The sequence below is a fragment of the Bos taurus genome, chromosome 6 (genome assembly GCF_002263795.3).
Source record: "Bos taurus isolate L1 Dominette 01449 registration number 42190680 breed Hereford chromosome 6, ARS-UCD2.0, whole genome shotgun sequence".
Taxonomy (NCBI): domain Eukaryota; kingdom Metazoa; phylum Chordata; class Mammalia; order Artiodactyla; family Bovidae; genus Bos; species Bos taurus.
In genome coordinates this window covers 12967466-12989087 of record NC_037333.1, presented here as the reverse complement: position 1 = coordinate 12989087, position 21622 = coordinate 12967466, and the positions used below count along the sequence as shown (strand labels likewise).

Below are 21622 nucleotides of genomic sequence, written 5' to 3'. Positions count from 1 at the left end.
CGCCCACCACAGCTCCGGACCTGAACGGCCGTTTTCAAACTGCCAATCAAATTCCTCTTTGGCTGCGAGCCTCTGTGGCGACTGCGTTCTCCGATGTCCCGCCCCCACGCTGAGCGAGCCTACGCCTGTGACGTAAATGACGGTCGCACAGCCTCTGGGCCCATCTTTTCCAAGGCGTTCGGAAGAAGTGTCGCTCATGTGACGCTAAAATAACCACGACTATAAGGTTCGGGGGACGCGAAGACCTGAAGAACGCAGTTTCTGGCCCTGTGTTTTGGGAATTGGACAGAGTAAGTTCTAAGTGGACTCTAGGGTAGCCCAGGTTGGGTGAGGTCTCAATTACTCTCAGTGTTTTTCTATGCAGTCCTTTCTGTCGTCTCTGGTCCTTCTCATCCCGCCCCCTCCCACCCACCCATCAGTTCGATTGCCCTAGTGTCCTAGTTCTCTGTGCGCACGCGCAAGAGTTCTCCGGCAGCCCTTGCAGTTCCAGTTTTCTAGTGATTGGGGGCGCCTGTCGTCCGGTTTTGAAAGGTTGGGGCAGTCCCGCGTTTGACGTCTTCCGCGAGGAAGGATGGGTACCTAAAGGGGCAGTAGGTAAAAGGGGAATTGCTTTTCTTCGCAGATTCGAGTTTTGGTGGCCAACAGATAGCGAATGTGGACTTGTATTTTAAAATTAAGTCAAAAAATAAAATTAACTCATTTCCTTTTTCAGAACTTTTGTCTCTATCAGAGAGCTGAAAATCCAGTTATGGAAGGAAGAAAAAATACAGTGTATTATTGAGTGCGTTAATAGACATACCTAAAGGGAAACAGATGAGGCGATTGTTTAGGGAAAATGTGCTAGCAGAAAGCTAGAAAGAGTAAGATGCCGTTTAACCTGGGCCTTGAAAACTGAATAAGAGTTGATAAGACAAGGAAGACGAGAAGACTCATTTAAAGCAGAGGCAGAGACAAGAAAGTGGGCACTGCTGGATAGTCAGCTGTGACTAGAACTATAGTTCTTAACCTTTTTGACACACCATTTCCTTTTAAAATGTGATTTAAAAGATATGAATGAGCCTCCCAGGAAAATGCATATACATGTCTAAACATTTTCTATAACCTTTTAAAGAAAAATTGTGAAAGAGGTTAAAATGGCCAAAATAAAAGGTGTCTGGCTTACTTTTCCAGCTTACCTCTGCTTTTCATTGTCACTGAGCTATGTTACAATTATGTAAGTTATAATTGAAATAAGTCAGAGTTATTGCCCTGGTTAGTGTTGCATCTGTTAACAAGTTCATTTCAATATTTTTGCTTGCTTGTATTTATGCTTGTCTAGTTTTTGAGTTCACCTTTGAACTGGTTTTTAGGACTTAACTAGTTCCCTGGTTAATTACTTAAATAAAATGATTGACATGTGTTCATTTTATAAATGTAGAAAAGTCATGATTTCACCTTTTCTTTAAAATTTACCTTTGAAAATTTCTTGGGATTCACAATAATTTTTGAAATCCACCCTAAATTCCATGGATTTCAGGTTAAGAATTTCTGAGCCAGGATGTTGAGAATGGACTTGTGGACACAGTGGGGCTGGGGAGGGAGAGAGTGAATGAATGGAGAAAGTAGCATGGTAAAATGGATAGCTGGTGAGAAGTTGCTGTATGACATAGGGAGCCCAGTCTGGTGCTCTGTGATGACCTAGAGGAGTGGGATGGAGAAAGGGGAGGGAGGCTCAAGAATGAGGGGATATATGTATATTTATGACTGATGGTGGCGCTACTGTTAAAAAAATCTTGCCTCCCATTGCAGGTGATGTAAGATGCAATGTTAGATCCCTGAGTCAGGAAGATCCCCTGGAGGAGGGCATGGCCACCCTCTCCAGTATTCTTGCCTGGAGAATTCCTTGGACAGAGAGGAGCCTGGATGGCTGCAGTCCATAGGATCACAAAGACTCAGACACTGCTGAAGCGACTTAGCACAAACACACAAATGGCTGATTTGCTTTGTTGTACAGCAGAAACCAACACAACGTTGTAAAAAATTTTTTAACAATTTAAAAAAAGGATTTCTGAGTCAAAACATAGACTACATGGTAAGAGGTTGCAAGAGGTTCTACTAAAACGTAAACAGGGTAAGAGTTAAACATACCTGAGCTTACTTACCTAGCTAGCTTTAGCCAGGTCACTTAACCTTTGAGCCTTTGTAAAAAGAAGTTAAGAGAAACAACCTAGAGGGATTATGAGGATTTAAAACAAGGTGTGTAAAGTAACTGGTGTTACACAGTAACTGTTATTCTTTGTTTAAAGCCTATGAAACTAGTTGATTCATTTAATTTTTTAAAAATACATGTTGTGTTACCAAAAGATGCTAAAGAATTATTATTGTTGAAAGTTTTAACATCAGAGTCACAAAATTAGACCTGTGTTTAGACAAGTTACACAGCTTCTGTGAAGGATGGATGACTTCTCGAACAATTTATAAACTATTTCCATATTATTATAACAGTAGTTGTGGAGAACTGAATGAAGATAAGAGCCATTCCAAAGGTTACATTGATAGGACTTAATGAAAGATTGGTAAATGATAAAATGATAATAAATAACAGTTACATATTGTTGACTGTGTGCTGTATAGCAGCAATGGAAAGTGCTTTATTCATTTTGATTAATTTTTACAACAACCCTATTGCTGCTGCTGCTGCTGCTAAGTCACTTCAGTTGTGTCCGACTCTGTGCGACCCCATAGACGGCAGCCCACCAGGCTCCCCCGTCCCTGGGATTCTCCAGGCAAGAACACTGAAGTGGGCTGCCATTTCCTTCTCCAATGCATGAAAGTGAAAAGTGAAAGTGAAGTCGCTCAGTCGTGTCCGACCCTCAGCGACCCCATGGACTGCAGCCTACCAGGCTCCTCCGTCCATGGGATTTTCCAGGCAAGAGTACTGGAGTGGGTTGCCATTGCCTTCTCCAATTATGTCAGTATAAATTTTATTCCACTTTGTAGATCGTAGAAAGTTGAGTTAACTTGCCCAAAATTCATACAGCTAGTAAATAGCTCGACTGGTTAACTAAGTAGAATATGTCATCCTTAAATAAAATGAGGGTGGTGAGAACAGCAGAACAGACATTGCTAAGAAAGATAACAACTTTGATTTGGAATGTTTGGAATGACCTATTTGTTATCATAGGACATTGAGAAAGTAAACTATGACTATCATGTAACTTCCTGATCTTCTGAAACCAATGTGTAGGTAGGGAAGAGAACTTGTACCATAGCTTATTTCCTGTTTAATCCATATCCGTACTCAAAAATGAAGATATATTTGATTCTCTACAGATTTTTAAGATTAAAAATTGCAGATGAGTGTTATTCACATGGGGCAAGATTTTCTGAACTTAATTCTCCAGGCCACCAAAAAAAAAAAAATATATATATATATATATATATGAGGAAGGAAGGAGAGTATCAGGGCTGAGAAGAGAATGCTGGGAAAAGTCTGATTTCTTGGAGATTTGTGGCTTTCTGTGTTTATGTAGTTCTGTCCACCATCTCCTTAGATGGTGGCTTTGACTATGAAAACAAATGGAGAAGTGGTAATCTGCCCTTTATAGATTTTTCAGAAGAGTTAATAGTGAATTCTGTAGTGACAATCATAGCCTACATTTGTATTTTGTTCATAATTCTACCCCCTTACAAAATAACTTGAAATGCTCAATACTTGACAGTTTATTAGATACTGTTAGTTATATTACTTAACTATTCAATAAATGCCAAGGTTGTGATCAAGCTGAAGTCTCTGCCTTCGTAGTGTTTATATTATAATGAAGCAGGTAGGCAATAAAATTATAATTCCAGGTAGGAATAAGAGGATATAAGTATAGAAAGTGGTGAGTGAGGGAGAGAGTAGGGTTATGGTTGGCAGGGAAGGGATATTTTAGATTTGGTGAAAGAGAAAGCCTCTTTGAAAAAGTGACATTTGCAGAGGCCTGGGTGAACAAGGAAGTAATCCCTGCAGGTGTGACAGGAAAGCTGGGGAACAGCAGGACAAAAAGCCGTGAAGTGGGAATGCATTAGACTGTTCAAGGAATGGAACCATGGTGTGTTGAGGTTGTAATGAGCACCCTGAAAGAAGTTGCAAGTGATGAAGTTAGAGTGAAATCCCTAGGCCAGATCTAATAGGACCTATAGGCCACAATAAGGATTTTTCATTTTATTCTGATTGGGATAAGAAACCTTTGGAGGATTTTGTTCAAGAAATTGACATTTTACTTATATATTTAAATGATCATTCTGGCTGCTGTCTGGAGAATTGATAATGGAAGAGGAGTAGAAGCAAGTAAATGTGAGGATGTGTTTGAACTGCAGGCAAGACACCCGTGATAGCTTGGAACAGGTGGTTGTGATGGAAGAAATGAGAATTCATATGAATTTTGAAAAGCTAGAGCCAACAGAAATGCTGATAAATTGGCTGTGGGGTGTGAGGGAGGAATTAAGAAGGATTTCAGTGTTTTTGCCCTCTCAGCAATTTTTACTGGTATTTTCTGAGATGGGAAAAACTAGGCAAAAAACATGGTTTACTAAAATTTGAGAGTTCAATTTAAGCTTGAGATATGCTTCAGATAAATAAGTGAAGAGGTCAGGTGGGTATTTGCCTGTTGGAATGGGGAGATAATGGGATAAGTCGGGAGTGGGGCAGATAGGTTTGTTAAACATCAACATATAGAGCCATGGAGCTTAAAGCCAGAGACCCTCTGAAAGGGCATCTGTGTAGATCAGGGAGCCCAGGACTAAATGCAGTCCTGAGCATCATGGAAAGGTAGAGCAGACAGAGTCGGAGGGTCCGGAGAAGGAAATGGAGAAGACAACTCCTGGAAGCCAAATGAAGAAAATGTTTTCAGCGAGGGCGTTAGCAACTGCAAATGCTCCTGAGAGGTCTGGTAGACAGTGGAGACCCTAGTATTCAGTTTCATTAGAATGATGGAAAGGAAAGCCTGACAGGATGGGTTGAAGTGAGAGTGAGGTGAGAAATAAATGGTTATGCAGCACCTGATTGTTTTTCTAATGGTTAATTTTGGCATGTACTTCCATTTTATGAGTTAGGCTAGCATCATCTAAATAAATTACTTATGTTTTAGAAATTAGTGCTTACCCGACCAACAGAAGCCTGTTTTAAAAATGCCAAAATACTCTTCCTTTGATGAGAATGCACATTGAGTTGGCGGTTTGAAGTGAAATGCATTAATGGCTTCGTACCCTCCTCCTGGATGTCACTTTGAAACAAAATCTGTTTCTATCTGCAGCATCACTGCTGCACTTTCAGATTATAGCTGACAGACTCAGGAGACACAAATAGGCTTTAATCTAATAACTGTTTACTGAGCTTTAAAGGATATAAGACAGAAGATAAGCGTAGGGGCAGAATCTTCATCTCTTCTGGAGATGTAGTCCCAGTCTTCCCCAAATACAGCAATTAACCCAAATCCACTGCTTTCCCCTACCCTTATCTAAGACTAGTATGGTGTTTTGGTCACCTTGATACCCAAAAGCTTTAGCCCACCAATCTATTGTCATGCTGGTCAGCCTCAAGGCCTGCATACCAACTAATAGCATCTCCCACCCCAGTGCACCAGAGAAGACAGATGAAACTTCCCATTTGTCTTAGTATCACCCCAGGCCTCCTGTTAGGCCTTTGCTAACTCATTTTTAGTGTGTGTGTAAGTTTAGTGTATCAACTAAGATGACACCATCCAACAGATTTTTGAATTACTGTATACCAGGAAATGGGAATGTACCAGTGAGCAAAACAAAGATATAGGATAAACAGTAAGGTTTTAAAAAGGGCAATAGAAAAGAGGGCAAACAGATTAGTTGTCTGTGTAGAACTTTGCAGTCTTGATTATAAGAGATCTCACTGACACTTCAGCAAGCAAAGAACAGTTTTAAAAATCAAGTGTTTTTCTCTCATTGGAGGTTGTGAAATGAACACTTCAGTCTGTCATTCCTTATTTATACTCGAATGTATGAAAAAACGCTGTTAACATAGGAGATAAACAGGCAAAATGAAAGTTTCCACAGCTAATAGTGAAAATATCCGAAGTTTGTTCTCTGGTAGAGATATTTGAGCCCATTTCCCTTCAGATAAAGGCTAAATTAAGTATTTTTTATGTCACTAATACTTAAAATATTTACCTTTTCTTCCTATTTGACAGAAATGGAAGCTGAAAGTGGAAATAAAGAAAAGGCAATGGAAGAAAGCATAGAAAAGAAAAAAGAAGAAAAAAAGAAACGGTCTAGAGTTAAACAGGTGCTTGCAGATATTGTGAAGCAAGTGGACTTCTGGTTTGGAGATGCAAATCTCCACAAGGATAGATTTCTTCGAGAGCAGATAGAAAAATCTAGAGATGGATGTAAGTTTCCTTTAGTGTATTATACAAATTGTAAGAGCTCTATCTACTTCTAATCTATATATGCTGCATATAATGTACAATATACACTGTGTATTAAACATTAAACAGTTAAAAATGTTTTTGAAACTTTTTTAAATTTATGTTTTCATTAGATGTTGATATATCACTTCTTGTGTCATTCAACAAAATGAAAAAATTGACCACTGATGGAAAGTTAATAGCCAGAGCACTAAAAAGTTCTGCTGTTGTAGAGGTAAGAATTGTTACATATATTATGTGTCACATGATACTGTTAATTAATACTGACTTTATGTACTGTTTTAAAGCTGGATTTAGAAGGCACCAGAATCAGGAGGAAAAAGCCACTGGGTGAAAGGCCAAAGGATGAGGATGAGCGGACAGTGTATGTGGTAAGCAGTTTTTCTGGAAAAGCTCAGAACTGTTGTCACCCAACAGAAACATTGTAGTAGTAGTGAATTTAAGTAAAGCTTTATTTTCAGTTAAGGTTTTTAACAATTTATTATTACTATTTTATTATAGGAATTACTTCCCAAAAATGTTAACCACAGCTGGATTGAGAGAGTCTTCGGGAAATGTGGCAATGTTGTTTATATAAGTATACCACATTATAAATCTACTGGGGACCCAAAGGGATTTGCCTTCGTGGAATTTGAAACAAAAGAACAAGCTGCAAAAGCTATTGAGGTAGGTCCACAACCTAAAAGAAAGAGAAAGAAAATTACTAAGTGTCTTAAACAGTAACAAAATTTTGCTTATTTCATTTCAGTTTCTTAATAACCCGCCAGAGGAAGCACCAAGAAAACCTGGTGTATTTCCCAAGACCGTGAAAAACAAGCCCATTCCTGCGCTCAGCGTAACTGGTGAGTTATTATTAAATACTTTATTTACACTTAGATGAAGTAAAATAAGTAAATAAAATAACATTGTTACAGAAGAAAAGAAAAAGAAAAAAAAGAAGAAAGGCCGAACAAAGAAAGACGACAATATCCAGACCAAGGAGTCAAATATGGACGCGAGCAAGGAAAGTGGCTGTAAGAAAAGATCAAGGACCACATCTGAGAGCTCTGAAGTAGAGGTTACTGAACCCCAAAAGCAACCCACAAAGAAAAAGAAAAAACGAGAAAAAACTGAAGTATCCAGCTTACCTTTAGTCAAAGCAGGGAAGAGGAAAAGAAGCGGCTCTGAAGATGCAGACTGCCTCACTCCCAAAGTGAAAGTTAAGAAAGTGTCACAGAAAGACGTTAAAAAAGAAGCTCCAGAAGTTTGTAAAGAAAACAAAGGTATTTCTGACTTTATGTTTAGGATTAGATAAGGAGGGGTTTCTTCTTAACTCATGTCTTTATTTCTGTTAATTTAGAATTAGAAGTCTCTACGGAAGAGGAAAAGGATACTGGAGATATAAAAGACGGATCCCTACTGAAAGCAAAAAGAAAGCATAAGAAAAAACATAAAGAGAGGCATAAAATGGGAGAAGAGGTTATTCCATTACGAGTACTATCAAAGTAAGTCACCGGTACAAATTATATTGTTGGCAAATGACACACTCCATCACCATTGCTAAAGTGCAATTCCAATTTGAATTGAACAGAGTTGCATATTAGCAACAGTAATGGCCTGAAGCCATGATCTGCACAGAAGTTGCACAATGTTGAGGTTTAAAAAGGAACCACCGCACTAAAACATGGAAGCACTTATTTTTTTATGAAGTCACAGCAAGTGCCTCCATGTTAAAGTAGAGGGTATTCCTTAATAGCTTTAAAAATACATCTTGAATATGCCAAAGACCAGCAGTGTAAGTAAGTACTCTTTGCATTTTCTTGAAGATAAAATGAAAAAAGAAGACTTACCATCACTAAAACATGGAAGCACTTACTTTTTTAGCTATAAAGCAAGTACATCCACGTTTAAGTGGTGGGGAGCCCAGTCTTGGGAAAAATCGTGAATTTTCTTTAACCTGAAAAGTACATTTAGAAAATAGTCTGGGAACAGAATAAATGCCTGACAAACTTACATTAAGCAAAATGGTAACAATGATATAAAATGATAAAAAATGATATAACAATGATAAAAATGATATAACAATGATAAAAAATGGTAACAATGTCATCGTTAAAAGGACTACTTACTTTTTATCTTTTATTTGAAATTTAGCAATGCTACATTTCCATTACTTTCAGAGCTTCATTAATAGCCAGTTTCAACAGTTTGTTCTGTAAAATACCAGATCGTAAATCCTTTTAAAGTATTGACTTGGAGACACCTCCACTGAAACATGGAAGCACTTACTTTTGCTTTACACAGCAGGTACCCCCATGTTAAAGCAGAGGGGATCCCCTTTTAGCTTCGATAAATTATAAAAGTTGCCATCTTGTATCCAGGGGCATAATTTGGATTCACTTCTACTAAAACATGGAAGCACTTACTATTTCAAAAGTCACAGAAAGTACTACCATGTTAAAGTTAAAGGGAGTCCATCTTCTCAAGAGGTGGAAGATAAGTAGAAGAAAGAAAACGGCATACCTTTTACAAGAGTTTCTTTCTTAACTTTCCTGGATTACAGTTTCCAAAGATTCCAGTTTTCCTCTTGGAGGGTTAAAAGGCATGGACTTCGGGTACTTCTATTTATACTATTCTTAACTCCTGAATTCCTTTTCCCTTTTTATCTCAGAGAATCATTACAAGAGCCCTTTGTTATTCTAATGTATCAGCTCTCAGGGAATGTATGGTCCTGGGTGGGTCTGGATTTTTTTTTTTTTTTGAAGTATACAGATGTCAATGTTAACAGCTAAAACCATTACCACAGATATTCTCCTCTTTAAAAAAAAAAAAAAATCCCCTATCTGCTTGTTTGATGGCACAGATTAGGGTAACAATGAGTGCTCCTGCAGAGCCAGGAGAGGCATTGTGTTTCTATCTGGAGGAGCTCTAGCTGTTTGAAGAAACCTCTACACGTTAAATGTATGTAAATAAATAAATTGCTTCCATGGGGTGTTTTTTTTCTTCTTAGAAATTCCTTTGACTCCTGTAAATACTGAGGAATGTTACCTTTCAAATTGGAAGCAGTTTAACAAATCTTAAAATTTTAATTTTTCACCCAGAGTTAACTGACTTTTCTAGTAAATGTTACTAGTTAGTTAACTCAGTGCTTTTATTTTTGTCACTCACATATTTGAAAAATACTAAAGAATTGAATCAGCAAATATAAAACATTTAATCTGAATGTTGGGACGGAGGGAACTCCCCTTTTCTTGTTTGCCAGATAGACTTAGAACTCAGGAGATAATTTAACTGTGTTTAAAGAAAGTTTGGGAGAAGGAGTAGTTAAAAGTCACTGTCTATATTTTGAGACTTACTTTTTATTTAATGATCTGTTGTCACTGTTTAAAAGTACAATTATTTTCACTACAGAACAGAATGGTTGGATTTGAAGAAAGAGTATTTAGCACTGCAAAAAGCCAGCATGGCTTCTTTAAAAAAAACAATATCCCAAATAAAATCACAATCAGAAATGGAAACAAATGGAGTACCTACTAATTCCGGAATGAAAAATGAAAAAAGTAAGCATCAATATGATAGTTTTTGTAGCATTATATTGTACTTATGCTAAAACGCACTGAGTTATTGTAAGATAAATTTTAGTTTTTGAAACTCAATTGTATAGTGGTTGTTATTAGAGCAATTACTGATTTCTCAAGTGTCCAGATATGATTTATCCTTAACCTAAAAATATTTGAAGGGCTCATTTTAAACTGAATCTTTTTTAATCACGTAAATTTTCTCTATACAGTTTTCATTAGTAATCAAAATTAGTGATGAGTGCCTAGTCTGTAGTTCATCACATTTGTAGAAACAAAGATGATCTTTGATATTTATATTTTAAATTCCCATAAGTTGAAAATATAAATTTCCACATTTGAATTGTAATGGTATACCTATGCCTGTTTATTTCTTTATGAGTAAAACAATTTATTGGTTCAGTGAAAGGGGACATTTTTAAGATTTTTAACGTGTTGTTCTAAGGGTAGAAGTTTGCATTTACAATAATAAGGGTTTCTGTATTTTACTTTATGGTAATCTGTAATAAATAGTATAACTTACAACATAATGGCCTTATGAGTAAGTTTAAATTACTTAAATAAAGCTGGGAGACCATTATTGATACTCTAGAGCAGGCCTATAAGCGTTAAATTATTAAAGTAAGAGGTATTTTCCTGGTCTTTTTCTTTTTGCATCAGCAGCAAACAGTGAAGAGTGTGGTCCTCAGGAGAAAGTTAATTCAGCAGGACCGCAGTTTGTGAGTGGTGTGATTGTGAAGATCGTTAGCACCGAGCCTTTACCTGGCAGGAAACAAGTCAGGGTAATGCTTTTGAATCCCCATGATAGTTGTTTCTCTTTCTTCTTAAAAACCCCCATGTGAAAGTGTTTTGAATATGGAAAATGAGGCAAATCAAATTAGGATTTGTTCTCTTGTGGTAAACTGCTCATTGGGTTGATTCCATAATAACCCTTTAAGTCTGACTTGAAGCAAATTCTGATACCTGAAACTCCTCACTGAATCAAATTTATAGTGAATTTAGTTTAATCCTTTTATAGGAAAACAGCAATTTGTGCTATTTTTATTGGTGGCCCAATGATTGTGTATAGGAAACAGATGAAACCCTACTGTAGTTATTATAGCAAAAGAGGAGATTAAGTAAAATGCTTTCCCAATATTCGTTTTCTCAGGGGACCTTTTCTGTTTTTCAGAAAAATCCACAGAAACTAGATTTTGGGGCAATACTTAGGGATAAAACTTTCATAAAGATTGAACTAACACTAAAGTTGGTTTGTGATTGTTTCTAAAATAAAACTGTAACTATTTGCTGTTGTCTTATTTGGAGCAAACTAGAGAATTTGTGATTTGTTTTCATTAGAGCTTTTAGTTTTCAATAGATTCCTGAAAGATTTTGTGACTTAAAAAAAAAATCAGAACTATTTTGAAATAAAAGGGATAGTGTGCATATTTTTCACTTACCGTAGACTTAGTTTATTTTTGTCTGTTAATGAATCCTCTTGAGAATTGAAATTTTCTCCTGAAAAAAATGCAGGGTTGTTGTTTTTGGCAAGAAGAGCCTTTAAAAATTTTATTCCAAAAAATTTTTTGGTATTTTCAGTCCACATCGATTATTTTAAAATTTTTGAAACAATTACAGGAAAGTGTAAAGTATTTTGAAAATCTCCAAAAATTTATAGTTTACACTTTAAATTCCTATCCCTGCTGTTCTTGTCTTTTTTCACTTTATAGAGTTTATCCTCTACAGCATTTTGTACTAGCATGGCAATATTTGTTATTCACATACTCTTTTTAGGTGGAGTACCCTATTTACTTTTAAATTTTGTCATCCGTTTAAGTGAAACACTTTCTTCTTAAACTATGCAATGTGTTCTGTAACTAGCAAGTATATTTATAAATACGCTGAGGTCAGCACCATGTGGTATGTTGTTTTGGTTTTCCATAGACTGTTACCAGTCAACATTTTTTAACTTCTGTTACCATTAAAGTTGCTCATTGTAACCATCCGTAAGCACTGTTTATCTGAAACCCTATTCCTTAAAATCCTGTAGCTGTCACTAAGACGTAAATCTAGACTCTCACTATAGTATTGATTAGGAATTTGGTCAATCCCAAATTGATATACTAGCTTGAACTTCAAAATTTGGTAGCAAAATAGACTTTGCAATAAGAAGGATTAAAACATTGAAGTGTAAATGCTGCTGTGGTTAGTCAGATGGCCCAAGTTTTAAAAGAAAAACTACTTAAAGTTTGTTATTTTGAATAACTGGAATAGGTTTAATTATATTTATCAGAGAGATTTTATTATCTAAATGGTAATTATGTCAATTACAAATTCATTTTTGATCACCAAAATCATAAAATAAGTGCATTAAGCAAGTTATTAATTACTTACATTTTGCTGGAACAAAAACTGAGCTATGATTCTTACTGCTGTCTCTGAGTTTCCCATGTGATTGCCAGGTTAATTTGTCATTCTAAGAAGGGTTTTAAATCTGGAGATTAGCCTGACATTATAATGGATATTTAGTAAATATATCAGTTACAAAACTCTCATTACTACCAATAAACACATTCAAATTTCATCACTTAATACCTTATATTTCCTTCTTTGTGTTTAAAAACTCATTAACTAGATAGAGAAATGGGAAGAATTGGCAAGTATATTTCTCTCCAGTTTTCAGTTTTTAAATTGAATTTGCCTATAAAGTGTCTATTTTGTGATAGGCAGTGTTTTAACTGTTGGGATAAATTAAGACTTAGTACCTGGCTTGTATTAATATATAAGCATGGATTTTTACTACTTATTTTTTATTATTAACTAAGGCACTTTTCTTATGAAGTAACCTTTCCAGGTATTGCTGAGTTCTTTCTGTAATTCAGAATTTTAAAATTCAACATCAAAATGTAATCTAGGGAATTCTCTGGTGGTCCAGTAGTTAGGATTCCAAGCTCTCACTGTGAAAGACTTGGGTTCAGTCCCTGGTTGGGGAACTAAGATCCCACGAGCCAAGAGGCGTGGCCAAATAAATATTTCTTTTAATAAATAATCTAAATTAGTTGCACCTTGAAATTTTGGGTTTAAACTGAAGGAGTTGAGGTAGGTAGGGCTTTTTTTTTTTTTTTTTTTTCTTTTCAGTTGGGAACCTTCAGTTACTTTAGCTTTATGAATGGAAGTTGTTGAATTAAGAATTAGTGTAACATTCCTGCATAATTACCTTGCTGACACTGTAGAACCTGCTGTGAAAAAAAAAAATGACTTGGGAATGCAGGAATCTTGTTAATTTGCCTTCACAGCAGGCCTTATAGGTAAAACTTCTCATTGCTACGTGACTCGAAGAGGTTGCTTAGATGTTTTATCAGAGTAAAAACTCTGGCCCCATCTGTATTCCCATAGACAACTTGAGAACCAAGCTTCTTTCTGTGCTCCTTGAAACATTTTTCACAAGTGGTTATAAAAAGTTTGCATATATTTTAAGTCCTAAGTGATTTTATACAGGTAAGTGGAAACACAACTTCTTCCTTAATGCCATTTCAGTTTTGTTTTTTATTTTACTCTTTACACCCAGACATGGAACCCTTCTTCTAAATTTGAGTGTTAGAGGAAAGTGTCTGTACATTCTGTATTATAGATCTTTTTTGCCTTATGCCATATTCCCATCTAGCATGATTTTAAAGATACTGTTGAATGAAAGAAAGTTGTTAGAGTTGATGTTAAATTGGTACTCAACTTTGTCCAAGTCTATTTCTAAGAGCATTTGTTTTTTTCTTTTTGTTTGAGGTCTTTTTTTAGGTGGTGGTTTGGTTTTTGGTTTGGGGTCTGTTTTGGGCATCTTATTAGCTTATGGGATCTTAGCTCCCAGACCAGAAGTTGAACCTGTACCCTTGGAAGTGCGAGTGAAGAGTCCTAACCACTAGACTGCCAAGGAATTCTCCATTTGTATATATCTTGGAAGCTAACTGAAATGAAATAGTTACTCCTCATTTGAAATGATACATGGCTCAATTTTACAATAGGTCCTATACTGGAATAATTTTAGAATTATAATCAAATGTTTTTATTATTTATTTTAAGCCCTTCTAAATTCTAATGCAGGATACTTTGGCAGCAATCTCAGAAGTTGTTTATGTTGATTTGCTGGAAGGAGATACAGAATGCCATGCTAGATTTAAAACTCCTGAGGATGCTCAAGCAGTAGTAACTGCACATTCGGAAATTAAAAAGAAACACTGCTGGCAACTAGAGATTCTTTCTGGTAAAACTTTATAGAACCTTCTCTTTTTTTTTTTTAACAATGCTTATTTTGGGGTGATTGTTTTATAATTTCCGAGTTTGGCAGATGAAAAACTAGGGGGAGGTTTCTCTACACTAATATACGTAAAAGGCATTAAATAACTCGGACAACTGTTCCGGTTCTACTGAAAATACAAAGCTGTGGATGTGTTTCTTCATCTGTATCCTTATGTTCAGTGATAAGCATGTTTATGTGTGTTTGTTTTCTTAAAGGTGATCATGAACAGAGGTATTGGCAGAAGATTTTGGTAGATAGGCAGGCCAAACTTAACCAACCTCGTGAAAAGAAAAGAGGCACTGAGAAGGTAATCAGTTCATACTTTGTAATTTCAGTTTCTGGCTGTTTTCTTTCATAACTTTGTGGTAAATGATTATTTAAAGATTGTCTTAATGGTAAAAAGCACAGTGTGTATTTAGAGTGTAGTTTTTAAAGATATGAGTCTCCACAGATAAGATTCAGAAACTATGCATATTATTCCCAATAGTGATGGTAAGCTTTATTCCTTTTTCTCTAGAATAGCTGACAAGGGAAATAAACAAGCTTAAATTAGTTCATTAAATAGTTTATAGAAAAAAAAAAATAATTTAAAGCAAGTCTCTTAATAATTTTACTTTAAATGACACTTAAGAATTTATCAGATGTTTATTATTGCTAGTAAGCTGTTTATTCTTTTTAAAAATGTTATACGTGTAAAAGTACATCTTAAAGTGCTTAGAGCAAAATAGGGCACAAAATAATTAATATTATCAATTTCTAATTGTATACTGTAAAAATCAATAAAATCCAAAAAGATGTATGTGCATTATTTTATGAAAGATCATACTTCCTGTGTTCTGGGTTTGTTAATTGTTCCTATGTATAAAATTCTTTTTTTTTTTTAATTGGAAAATCAAGTTTTTTTCATTAGTCTTGCATCTCCTAGGATTCATTGGAATTTAAAATGACTTGGGAGGAGGTTTTCTACTGATCTTTGTTAATTCTCTTTCCATGAATGCAGACTGAATTTGTTGAGATAGAGAGGCCTCCTTCCTCTTTAAGGACTCTTTCAGGTCTATGAGGTGTTAATTTCAAAGCCTACTTAAGCTTTGATTAACTTAAATGTTAAAATCATTAATCCAGAACTCACAATTGAAATCACTTTGTTAAGTAATATTTCTCCTTCTAATTGGTGTAAAATATCATTTGAATTGTGTGTATTTTTAAAACTAGAAAAAAGCAGTTTTGTTTTTAAGAAAGACTCCATCTGTATAAATTAAATTTGAGACAAGGAAATAAACATTGACAGAGAATTTTATAAATTGGGTTGAAACCAGTGAGTAGTTCTATCATTGAATTGAAGAGTTCTCATGTATTGATTAACAGGATCAGGCTTTTATCATTAGCATGATTTGTATGGTGAGCAGTCATCTGAAAGTATAGAATTGTAGCTAAAGCAATGAAAGTACTAGTTTGCTCATTTCATAAAATGAAAAAAGGTTCCACACAACCTAGCTTCTCAGAGGAGAGGAGGTTATTAGTTTACTACTTTGTTAATTCATTTAATTAACATTTTTGGTATTGGTTTGTGTAAGAACTGAGTGTCTAGCCATGAGTAACAAGGTCTCCTTCTTTCATGAGGCTTAGAGTTAATATAGGTCAGATGATGACCAGTGCTGTGCAGAAAACTCAAAAGTATAATGGGGTACATCAGATGAGGTTCCTTGGAAAGTTCTCTACAAAGGTGACCGTAGAGCAGACTTTAGGGAAGTGAGCAGACAAGCCAGGAGAATTTAGGTGCTCCACTTTACTCTCTGAGGCAACTGAGAGTACAGAGGTCTTGAAGGGAGATTATCAGACTAGGAGGCCAGTGTAGCTGGAGTACAGGAAGCAAGCAAGCATATTAGTAATAGAAAATAAGTGTTTAGAAAAAATTAACAGCCAAAAGTATAGTGTAAATACCTCACTGGCATGCCATTTTACTGTTTCCACAGTAGTATACTTGAGTGAAAGAAAAATACTTATATAGAAAATCCTGGTTCTTCTTTTTCACTTTATGGAGGAGAGAGCTACTGGGGACACTTTTCTAAGTTCTGTTCAGTTTGTATAGAATTAAAAGACAAGTGATAAAGAAATACTTTGTTTTCTATGTATGATATTTTGACATATAAAAATCAAGTGCAGATAAATTAAGACCTGTAACAAAAGATCAGTAAGATGAAGGAAAGACATGCCCTAAGGGGTCTCATTCATTCTACCTCAATCAAATTTTTCTAGTGTACCCTATCACGTTGAGCATTTTAGTAAAATTAGATAACAGGTATTAGAGACACAGTGAGGCTTTTCTCATTTTTCTTTAGAGACACAGTGAGGCTTTTCTCATTTTTCTTTAGCTTGTAGAGCACATTTGAATTTTTTGTTGTTTTCATCAAAATCATCTTTGCTTTATAAAGTACTGACAGGTCAGCTATTAAACAGATAAAGATAGAATTCATAAAATTTGCAAAAAGTATATGGTTGTGATTTTAAACACTTAAATTTTGACTCCACTGATCAGTTTGCGTTTAGTTTAATCTGAAAGTGACTTCCTAAAAATTTACCACAATAAAAAAAAATGAAAAATAAATAATGGTGACTTCCTGCCATGACCACTTATCACCAGTTGAAAAAAACTATTTTAATGAATAGTAATTAGAATCTGTGTTTATAAGAGACTAAGATTTTCATTTCCTCCAAAGCTAAATATGCTACTTTAGTTTTTCTATCAAGAAAGCTTTTGGGCATTTTTAAATGGTCTTCTTCATTCTGCATAATTTCATTTGCCTTCTTTAAAATTTTTGATTATTTATGTAAGGGTGTAATAATAAGTACTTTTAATAGCAGATCCTTATTTAGAATATTTCTCAAATTTCTAAGCAAAGTGTCTTAATACTCAAACCCAAAGGGATATGATGAAACAAAGATTGGTCCTCAACCCTCCTAAAATGTCAAAAAAAATTTTTTACTTTTATATTGGCACATTGGTGATTAACAGTGTTGTATTAGTTTCAGGTGTATAGCAGAGTGATTCAGTTACTACGTATATACATGTGTTCTTTTTCAGATCCTTTTCCCATTTAGGTTATTACAGAATACTGAGGAGCATTCCCTATACTGAATAGTAGGTCCATGTTGGTGGAATTATGGTTATTTATTAATTAATTAATAACCAAATTATTGGTTATTTTTAATTGAAAAAATTTTAGTAGTCTAGAACTAAAATGCAAGGATCTTAGATAATTCAAAAATTTAATATCTACTATATTTAATAAGCTCTAATTTAGTAGTTCTCTCTGTAACTGATTTGACCTGAGCTTAATTATCTCATTTGTTTTCCTCTTCCCCTTTTTAAAAAATTTTATTCAAGGTAATAGTTGTGAGATTTTTCTAGTCATAATTATCTTTCTGTTTTTAGGTATCCAGTTCCTTCTAATTTCTGATTTTTTTCTCTGTAGTTAATCACCAAAGCTGAAAAGATTAGACTCGAAAAGACTCAACAAGCAAGTCAACACATAAGATTTTCTGAATATGACTGAAAAAAATTTTTTGTGTACCTCTTCAGATTTCACTGGATACTAGAGCTATTCTTAGGAATATCTTTTTTTTATGGTGATAATGCATAATGTTTTTCTAAAACCTACATTTAATTAAATACTTGTTCTTTGACTTGTAAATACTTTTCCTGGACACAGTTACATTGTTTACCACAGTTTTTCTGTAAACGTTGCATTTGTTGAAATTATATGACACAAATAAACCTGGTGATTTAGAAAATAAATGTGTTTGAAATTATCATTAAGTTTGATGTTTTTATATTACGAAAACAACATATATGCAAAAATAATACTATCTAAATAAATAGCTTGGGGGAAATGTTTAACAGAGAATGCTCATTGTGCTTTTTATTTTGTAACTTGCTTTTTCCATTTGAAATATCTTAGATATCCTTTCATGTTGATTTATACAGAGACATGTGTGTGGTATTTCATTCTGTTTATTGTACTTTGCCTGTCCGAGCTTCCATTGAACTGACTATATGAACTGTTTGCAATTTAAATGTTTTAAACATACTAAGTTTGTTTTCATAAATGAAGTAAACATTTTATTTTGATTAGACAAAATAAAATGTACCAGATGCTGTAAACACAGAAAAAAATATCTTCTGGGAACCAGCCTTTGGTATAATTGAAGTGTATCATTTTATTCAGGAAAATCACAGAAGGGAGTGTTGAAGGCCTTCCTAGAACTGAATGTCCAGGGATGTACATGACTGGCATCTTAATCTCTCATCAGGATATCAGGAAAGTACTCTGGATAACCTTGGGATTCATTTCCTTGGTCTACAGACCCATTTCTAGTCCCATCAGCTTTGTCCAGCAGTGGGGGATTAACTTGGATATCCCTTGGATGCATTGTGGGAGGCAAAGAATCAAGAATCTGTTCACTCCTATGGGCCAGAGATTTAAGTAAATTGGCTGCATCAGGTTGGGGTAGCAGCAGCTTACTACCAAAAATAGGCATGCTGGCAGGTTGCCACTGACTCACTAGTTTTTCTCTCCCCACGAAGAAAAGCTAGCATACACACTCATGAAGAAAAAGAATGATCAGTAAATTGTTGCTAAACCCTCTTATAAGGATTATGACTACATATGCTCCGGTTGATCTAGAATAATCAATAGTAGGAGTATGTCTCAAGAATTCAGTTAATTTCAAGGAGGGCTGTCATAGGTGACTTTGGAGAGGTTATCAAGTAAACTTTCAGAAATTCTCCCCTTGGCAGTCTTTAAAACAAGATAGAAAGAAAGTCAAGTCACTCAGTCCGTGTCCGACTCTTTGCGACCCCCATAGACTGTAGTCTACCAGGCTTCTCCATCCACGGGATTTTTCCAGGCAAGTGTACTGGAGTGGGTTGCCATTTCCTTCTCCAGAGGATCTTCCCTACCCAGGGATCAAACCTGGCTCTCCCACATTGTAGGCAGACACTTTACCGTCTGAGCCACCAGGAAAGCCTAATTAAGACACTATTGTAGCACTTGGGAGGCATTAGTGAAGTAAATCAAAGATCCCTCTCTCATGGTGCTTATATTCCAGCAGTAGATAGAGACGATAAATAAAAATAAGTAAAAATTACACAATGTTAGATAAGTCCTAGGGACAAACAGAAAAAGATGGAGGGGGAGAAAATTTCATTCATTCATTCTTGCATTTATTCTTCAGTTCACTTAACTAAAGGAATACTTAATCGACCCCGGCTTCCCTGGTGGCTCAGATGGTAAAGCATCTGCCTACAGTGCAGGAGACCTGGGTTTGATCCCTGGGTCGGGAAGATTCCCTGGAGGAAGAAATAGCAACCCACTCCAGTATGCTTGCCTGGAAAATCCCATGAACTGAGGAGCCTGGTAGGCTACAGTCCATGGGATCGCAAAGAGTTGGACATGACTGAGCGACTAACATTAACACTAACTAACACATCAGACACTCACACTGTAGATTTGAGAGACGTGAAGAAAAGGTAAGGTTCCCTGCTTTTAGGGAATTTACAGCCTTGAGGGAAACTGGCAAGTCAACAATATAAACTGGCAGTACAATATAAGTAACAGGACAATTAGTCTAGATGATACAGGATAGGTTCCTGAAAGCAGAGTCCTGATTCTGCATGATCTTTCAAGATATATAACCTTTGATCCTTCAGGTAAGTATATTCCCTTCTTTATCCAACACTTAGCACATAGTAGCTGATTAATAAATGTGAGTTGAATATGTGCTTCAGGATGTTCCCCAGGATCAGAGATTGATTTAGTTGCATAAAGGATATTTTCTCTTTCAAGTCGCTGATTCTCGGTGTTCATGTTCCTTTTTTTTCAAGTGTGCTACACGCCTGTCTGTGCGTGTCAGTGGGGTTTGCTTCCCTTAACTGCAGTACTGATTTAAGCACCTTGCAGTAGCTCCGTATCACTTTCACAAAGAAAACCGTATTGGCTGTTGTCATCGGTAGGTTGTTTGCTGTGTTACCTCAGTGAAGCAGGTGCCAGTGGTATCACCACTTTAAAAATGAAGAAGCTGAAGCACTTGCCAAAGGTCGTAATAGATAGCTAGTCTAGGACTTAAACGCAGTTTCTCTTATTCCGAAGATCACACATTTAATGATTAGGATACCTCCCTTTCTCCCAACCTCTTGCCAACTTCTTTTCTTCCTTCCTTATTTCCTTTTTAACCAGTGCTTTGCATCCTGTAGTAGAGATGTACTGCAATTTAACTGTGCTTCTACTGGACTTGTAGTTGTCTGCTCTGTTTTACTACTAAAAGCAATGCTGCAATGAACATTGTATCCCCCACCTTTGTTGACATGTGTATGTCTTCATGATGGATTTCTGGAATAAAGATTGCTGGGAGAAATCTATTTTATATAACGTGACTGAAATAGTCCAAAAATGCTGTATAGACTTTCACTGCCAGCAACAGTTATTGCATTCTCATAAATATCTTCTCCCATTCAATCTCTTGCCTTTTGATTTGGTTTATGGCACTTTTATTTTATAGATATTTTATATTTTTACAGAGCTATATCTTTGTTTTCTTTTTTTTCTTGGCCCCACCACATGGCTTGTGGGATCCCTCACCAGGGATCGAACATGGCCTCATGGCAATGAAAGCAGAGTCAACCACTGGCCCCTCAGGGAATTCCTAGAGCCTTATCTTTTAATCTGCTGTTAACAGAACTTGATTTCTCCTTCTGAAACCTGTGAGTCCTGTCTGTACTTCATTTCTTGATTTTGATACCCAGAAGATAGAGTTGTAAGCAGAAATCTTTCTTGAGTTAGCATGAGTTGAGTCTGTTCTTCACAGCCAATCACAACCTTAAATAAATATCATCTTCAAAAAAAAGCAATACTATTCTTTAAAAAATAAACTATACTTTTAGGTTCATGAATTTATTAGGCAGTAGTAATTTCTCAGAAACTCGGCAGACTTCCTATCTGATTTTAGAGAATTCCACATGCTAATAACCACATCCTTGGTTTGTGTTTTTTAAGACATACTTCTGTGCTATCTTGGTTCCTTACCTCTCTCTGGATTTAAGAGAGCTTCTGTGGCAAAGTTATACTATTCATTTAAAATTTTTTCCCCTGAATTTCCTTATTTTTTTAAGCGATTTTAAAAATTGAAGTACAGTTAATTTACAATGTTGTGTTAGTTTCAGGTATATAGCAAAGTGATATATGTATATATATTTTCCAGATCCCTTTCCATTATAAGTTATTAACAAGATACTGAATACAGTTCACTATGCTATACGGGTAGGTCCTTGTTTTTAAATCACACATTTTAAAAAATGCCTCAGAAAGTTCATAATA

At 35.5% G+C, this 21622-nt stretch overlaps 1 protein-coding gene and 5 non-coding genes across 13 annotated transcripts; 1 reads left to right on the top strand and 5 right to left on the bottom strand.

The window, feature by feature from the left end:
- Positions 1-134: 134 nt before the first annotated feature.
- Positions 135-18060, top strand: LARP7 (La ribonucleoprotein 7, transcriptional regulator). Of its 8 annotated transcripts, XM_015471493.3 has the most exons (14): positions 135-290; positions 1789-2110; positions 6186-6383; positions 6536-6636; positions 6710-6793; positions 6924-7088; positions 7171-7264; positions 7337-7684; positions 7762-7906; positions 9813-9961; positions 10640-10761; positions 14054-14213; positions 14465-14556; positions 17723-18059. In XM_015471493.3, exons 3-14 carry the CDS (start codon positions 6188-6190, stop codon positions 17801-17803), a joined length of 1737 nt encoding a protein of 578 aa, XP_015326979.1. In that variant the 5' UTR covers positions 135-290; positions 1789-2110; positions 6186-6187; the 3' UTR covers positions 17804-18059. The 8 variants fall into 8 exon arrangements, with proteins under 8 accessions (XP_015326979.1, XP_024848865.1, XP_005207655.1 ...); XM_024993097.2 differs by lacking the exon at positions 1789-2110 and having other exon boundaries at positions 7340-7684; positions 10643-10761; XM_005207598.5 differs by lacking the exon at positions 1789-2110 and having other exon boundaries at positions 7340-7684.
- MIR367 (microRNA mir-367) lies at positions 7950-8017 on the bottom strand. The gene has a single exon (NR_031319.1). It is a non-coding gene; the product is annotated as a microRNA mir-367 (primary transcript).
- Positions 8074-8143, bottom strand: MIR302D (microRNA mir-302d). Its single transcript, NR_031018.1, has one exon. It is a non-coding gene; the product is annotated as a microRNA mir-302d (primary transcript).
- On the bottom strand, positions 8251-8320 carry MIR302A (microRNA mir-302a). Its single transcript, NR_031019.1, has one exon. It is a non-coding gene; the product is annotated as a microRNA mir-302a (primary transcript).
- MIR302C (microRNA mir-302c) lies at positions 8664-8731 on the bottom strand. Its single transcript, NR_031020.1, has one exon. It is a non-coding gene; the product is annotated as a microRNA mir-302c (primary transcript).
- On the bottom strand, positions 8800-8874 carry MIR302B (microRNA mir-302b). The gene has a single exon (NR_031021.1). It is a non-coding gene; the product is annotated as a microRNA mir-302b (primary transcript).
- Positions 18061-21622: the final 3562 nt, after the last annotated feature.